Genomic DNA, 5,920 nt, shown 5'->3' on the forward strand with positions numbered 1-5,920 from the left:
ACCGTATTTCGACGGCGAGTATTTAACCGTGTTTTCTAGTATTTAACGTAAATTTGAGTATTTAACCATGTTGTTTGCTGCCGCCATGACGGCGGAGTTGGCGTAAGTGATGTGAAATTATTATTTTTAGCAAAAACCACAAGCGTTTCCTACTTCTAAACAGAGCCGGATTAAATAAATGGACTACACTAGGCAGACTGTGATTTTTGGGCCCCCCTCCATCGATGTTATTTATGAATTGAAATCTTAAACTCACCAAAGTTACTAATAAAAGTTAATTCACATTTTACATAGCATAGCCATAGTCAAGTTGGTTCTTTGTATTCCAAAATAAGTCATGTGTTGTATATTAAACAGTCTATTTATTTATTTATTTATTTATACGTTATTACACCGCTCTATTAAATGCTATTAAATTATCCTTATCCTATCGATTGCGAGTATCATTGTTAAGGTATTAGTACCAGTAAATCACCAATAGGTGTCAGCATTGCTATGTAAAGAGAGTAAAATAAGACAAATGTTTTAAGCTATTGCATTTTGCAGAAAATCTTAATTAAATGTGTTGATTAAATTGAATAGTTAAATAAGAAGTCAAATCTACAAAGACCAATAAAATTTGCAGTAAGACAAAGTGTGCTGTAGTATGTATGTCTGTATGTGTATATGTATGTATAGCTGTCTGGGAGATTTGCGAGGCCCTGTGCGAAATGGCCGGGGGGGGCCCTTGCGCGTGAGCGTAGCGAGCATGCGCGAAATTTTGGGGTTTTTCGGGTCGGATTGGGTGTCTTTATGCGCAATTTTAACTCTCCAATTAGCAAAATACTGGATACCTTCCGCTGCCTCATCATCATTTGGCTTGCCTCGACGCGGGGCCCCACGGCTGCTTGAGACCCGGTCGGATCGGTGATTTTTGTAACAAATTTATCAAACGAGCCTTTCAGAGAGGCATTAAACTCTTCCATTTTCTTTAGTTTTTTTCTTTTTTCATCTCCTGATGGAAATTTCCTGAATCTGTCTCGTTCTCTCGACATTGTGTGACAGTTTGTTCCAACTCCACCCGTCCACCCGTGGATCAGAGCAGCTTGTGTCTGCGCTTGGTCTGATCAGTTGTATTGAACAACAGACACGCACATCATTGCACATATATCTATTGATATGCACAGACTAGTACACATTTAGGTCTGTAATGGAACGTGACTGTTGATATTTATAAGGGAAAAAAGGAAAAAAAAATGTTTTTGAAAAAAAAAAAAAAAAACCCATAGCGCGAGGCCCCTTGGGGCGCGAGGCCCCGTGCGGTCGCACGGTTCGCACACCCCTTGCGGCGGTATGTATGCGTATATATATATGTATGTATACTAAATATAGTAATAATGCACATATATATGCCTTAGGTTTTTACCGGCATGGTATCAACCATTAATATGTGTGCAGCCTAGGGCCCGATTGACAGCGGAGGGGCCCAGACAGAGGGACAAAAAAAAAAAAAAAATCTTTTTTTTTTTTTTTTTTTTTTTTGTCCCTCTGTCTGGGCCCCTCCCCTGTCAATCGGGCCCTAGGCACATGCCTAGTTCGCCTTTGCGTTAATCCGGCTCTGCTTCTACACATAAGTGGTGCATTAACCTAACCAGACCTTGACCAGAGCGTCGTCCAGCCACAAAATATGGTCAGGCCATGTTCTTCATGCATAAGGCTCCACAAAAACACATTGATAAGCTGTTGAAATGTCTAGAAAAATGTTATTGACAGAATTAATGCTAATGATGACAACATTTATTTCATGAATTTATGTTACAGCCAAGTCTGTTGGATGATGGCGGATGTTGTAACATTCCCAGAGCCAGGTAAAGGCAGCCCATAGGGATGGTGACTGTAACAGTTGGGCACATTGGTTTCAGGTGGAGGCAGAGTCACTCCGTGGGTCACGAGGGGGAACATAATCAGCCATATTGGGGAGTCCAAACACAACGCAGCAGCTCAGGGCGCTCCGGGAGACATCCATATTCAAGACCTGGCGCCACTCATCTGTTTCTCTGTTGTACTTCTCCACACTACAGGTGTTCTTGAAGCCGTTGAAACCCCCAACAACAAAGAGCAGGTCTTCCATGACTTCGATGCCAAAGTTGCTGCGGGGAATTATCATGGATGCAACGTTGTTCCAAGTGTTGGTTCCTGGGTTGTAGCACTCAGCAGTGCGGAGACGGTTGTCACCATCAAACCCTCCAACCTGTTGGAGTAAATTGGAATATTATGGTTAAAATCTGGCTCTCTGCATCTTTTATAAGAGACTGATTAACAATGGATAAAAAAAGTCTTTTGGTAATGTCTGCTGGTTTTCAACTTACTGCATAGACTTTATCTCCGCACGCAACCACCCCAACTCCACTGCGCTGACAAGTCATTGGTGAGATCAATGTCCACTGCATAGTCTGTGGATCGTAGTATTCAGCTGTTTCCAGGCACCTTCGCCCGTTGAATCCACCACAAATATAGATCTGAAGACAAAATAAGAAGTATTAAGTGATTTTAGCCTTTATGAGTTTTGTATTCCTGTGTAATCTTTGATTTAATGTTATGTGGTTTAATAAAATAATCTTTTTTCCATTGGTCAAATATAACTAACTTTGTAAGACATAATATTAATAGTTTAGGATTTTTAACATTCAGCATGTGTCTTCGAAGCACCCTTACATGAAGAACTATGTAATTCAATTTTTTTTATTAACCCCTTGATTTTCTCAACATCTAGCATTTCTTTAGAGTTTTGTGTTTTCAGTGGTTGGAGACTCAATTCCATTCACTTCTACTCCAATGACTCCCTGTGTCTCTGTCAGTTCACCCACCTTGTTGTGTAATGTTGTGCAGCTGGCGTCACTCCTCAGCTCGTTCATCGGTGCAATACAAGTCCACTGGTTGGTCTGGGGTTCGTAGTACTCTGCAGTTCTGAGCCGAGTGTGCCCATTGTAGCCTCCAATAGCATATATGCACCCATTTAGTACAGTTACACTTACGTAGCAGCGGCGATAGTACATCGGTGCCACTTCCTGCCACGTGTGTGTTGTTGGGTCCCACCTGCACACACTGTTGAAATAGCTCCGTCCGTCAAAACCCCCAATAAAGTACACGTACCCATTGAGGAACGCAGTGCCGTGATAGGCACGAGGACGCCCAGCATCGTTTGGCACATTTGTGCACCGGTTAGTCCGGATATCATAGGCCTCAATGCTGTTGGTTGGATGTCCAACACTCCATCCCCCCATGGCCAGCAAAATGGACCTTGGCATGCGAGGCCGGGTAAGTATGGGTCTGGGAACATCACTGATCATGGACTGGTAGTCAAGGTTCCTCTTCACCACCTCACTGGTGATCACTTTCATTAAAAAATACTTCATATCCACCATAGCCAGTCGGACCTAAACAGACATGAGAGGATAGAATCCATTAATATAAAACTGCATGGACTGTACTGTAGCACTTAATGTCAAATAATAATATTTAATAATATTTTATTTTTACAGTAATGTGAAATCAGATTCACAAGACACTTAATTGTAGCTATTATGTCTTTTTTTGTAAAGTTGAGCTTTTGACCTAAGGTGACTGCTTTATAACGTTATATGTAAATGATAAAAAGGATTCAAGGAAAAAAGATTGATGAAAGACAAAGCAGCTAGTCATAGCCAATGGACTAGCTAAAAAGACTCAGATTTCACAATGCAGCCAAGACGCCTTTTTATGTTTTTGTAACAGTTTTTCAATGTTTATGATAGAGGATCCAGCTGCCTGTCGTTGTGACACTAGAGAAGATTAAGGCTTCATCAGACTCGATGGATTAAACTTTAGATTGTGTTCAGTTCAATAAAAATTACTTTGCAGTGTTAATTATACAGCTGTCAGCACAACACCATCATTTGAAGCCTGATAATATGAAAATTAAACTAAACATATTTATACAAGCTACTGTACCTTCGGTAAGAGAGCAACAATGTGTTTCTCTCGTTCATTGGGTAAATGGTTAATCCACCTAATGATGGCCTCAAACACAGAACTCTCCTGTTTTACAATGAGTTGGTCTTTTTCAATGATATCAGTGAGCTCCTCCACGGGGATCTGCAGGAACTCTTCACAGCTTGCAACCTCCTCAAAGTGCTCAGTGATGTAGTGAAAAGCCTTGGAGCGCAGTTTGGGGTAGAAGCAGGTGTTGGTTAATTGCCAAATGCCAATACAGTTTTCAGGGCACATTTGCTCCTCCATGAAACTGTAGCAAATACGTATGACATCGTCTATGTTGAACTGATCGGCAGCCAGCAGAAGTTCCCGCACGTTGTCCTCTGTGACAGAAACAGAGCCGGTGTAAGCATGGTCAAGGATGAGCTGCATTGTGTCAGGAGACACGTTGGGAATGTTAAAGATCTTCTTGTCCCGGTTAGACCAGCGATTGAAGAGAGCTCTGAAATGAAAGCACAGTAGAGAGATGTATTTCTGCAACAGTCATCATGCAACATCATGCTTTAATCACTCTATCAATGTCACATTTTTTCAGCTGAATACTTGACACCATAAGTTAAAATGTTAAATAGAAGCTATGTGTTGCCATATCTCAACTATGTATCGTAATCATGAGAATATAAACTACTCCAATGGTTTCCTAACTGTTTTTCTTTCAGAAACCACCCTGCATGTATTTACAAAGCAAAAAATCCTTAACAATACAGTACTCATTCTGATATCTGATAAGAATGTATCCACTGGGACTTCATTTGCTCCTAAATATACCAATGTTTTACTTTTAAAGAATGTAATTGTATTTCAATTTACTTGTCCATAATCAGATTTTTTTCCACCCCAAGGGAGGTGTATACAGAATTAGGTTTTGAAGGTTTTGATATTGAGACTGACCAGTGTGTACTGCATCAGAAGCAATGCTTGTAATAACTACTTGATGTGTCGCTGACAGAAATATGTGGTGCAGAATTGATTTCTATATGATTACATGGAAGAAAATATGAACAATTGTTTGAAAAGTGTTCCGTTAAATGTTTTTTTATCTAAACTTCTGTCTGGAACATGTAACTGTGAGAAAAAACAGACCTCGTTGGTTTTAAATCATCTGCCATATCTTTGAAATATAAAACTTGCTTAATGTGCAAGGTTGTCAATATCACATTTGACATACCTGCTTTAGTAAAAATCTTAATTTGTATTTTCAATTTTACTTTCTGAGAGTTAATTCTTTGATTCAGATCTTTAAATAAATTAAAGCTATAATTATATCATCAACTCACCGAAAATATGGGGTACAGTTGCACAGGATGACTTTATGGACTTGAAATTCAACATCCTCAACCTTGATGACGGCGTCACAATGTTCCCCCGTCAGACGGAGCTCATTGTACACAGAGTTGTCTGAAGTTTTCTCTTCTTTATTCATCTTAAACTTTGATAATCTGAGAACCTTTGTGAAATGTTTATGGTTTGTATCAGTTTGTTAAAATGAAGGCAGAACTGTGAACGTGCTGCTATTTATCAGCTCAGTATTCCGGAATGGACCTTTATTTCATCACAGTGAGTGACAACAAAGACATTTAGTTTACATTAAAATGGAAAAGTTACCTTTTGCTTCATTTGTTTTTCACAGTAATGATATCACATCATTATGTTATTGTGTCATGTTTTAAAGAAATGTGTTTAAAAATCAGTGCTTTTACAAACAGTTCAGTTCAGTAACAAAACATCCTTAGATGAATTACATGTCAAACACAAGTAAAGGAACCCTGATTTATTTTTGTTTAATTCAAGTTATAATATATATTAGCATCAAAACACCTGCCTCTTTTATGGTATTTTCAACTCAGTGTTACCAGCTCTGGCACATATTTGGCCTTGTTGATAAGATTATTATCTTTAGACTGTTAGA

General features: G+C 39.3%; 1 protein-coding gene across 1 annotated transcript; it reads right to left on the reverse strand.

The window, feature by feature from the left end:
* Window positions 1-1,897: 1,897 nt before the first annotated feature.
* Window positions 1,898-5,434, reverse strand: LOC133447376 (kelch-like protein 10). Its single transcript, XM_061726048.1, has 5 exons — window positions 5,289-5,434; window positions 3,970-4,453; window positions 2,847-3,416; window positions 2,349-2,498; window positions 1,898-2,230 (listed from the first exon to the last, which is right to left on the reverse strand). The coding sequence occupies exons 1-5, from the start codon at window positions 5,432-5,434 to the stop codon at window positions 1,898-1,900; spliced, it is 1,683 nt and encodes a 560-aa protein (XP_061582032.1).
* Window positions 5,435-5,920: the final 486 nt, after the last annotated feature.

The sequence above is a fragment of the Cololabis saira genome, chromosome 7 (genome assembly GCF_033807715.1).
Source record: "Cololabis saira isolate AMF1-May2022 chromosome 7, fColSai1.1, whole genome shotgun sequence".
In the NCBI taxonomy this organism is placed as follows: Eukaryota; Metazoa; Chordata; class Actinopteri; order Beloniformes; family Belonidae; genus Cololabis; species Cololabis saira.

Coding starts and splice junctions, on each gene's coding strand:
- LOC133447376 (XM_061726048.1), bottom strand. CDS start 5,434: ATGAATAAAGAAGAGAAAACTTCAGACAACTCTGTGTACAATGAGCTC. Junction 4,454..5,288: donor AACTGTACCCCATATTTTCG/GTGAGTTGATGA, acceptor CTTTCATTTCAG/AGCTCTCTTCAATCGCTGGT. Junction 2,231..2,348: donor GCGGAGATAAAGTCTATGCA/GTAAGTTGAAAA, acceptor TTACTCCAACAG/GTTGGAGGGTTTGATGGTGA.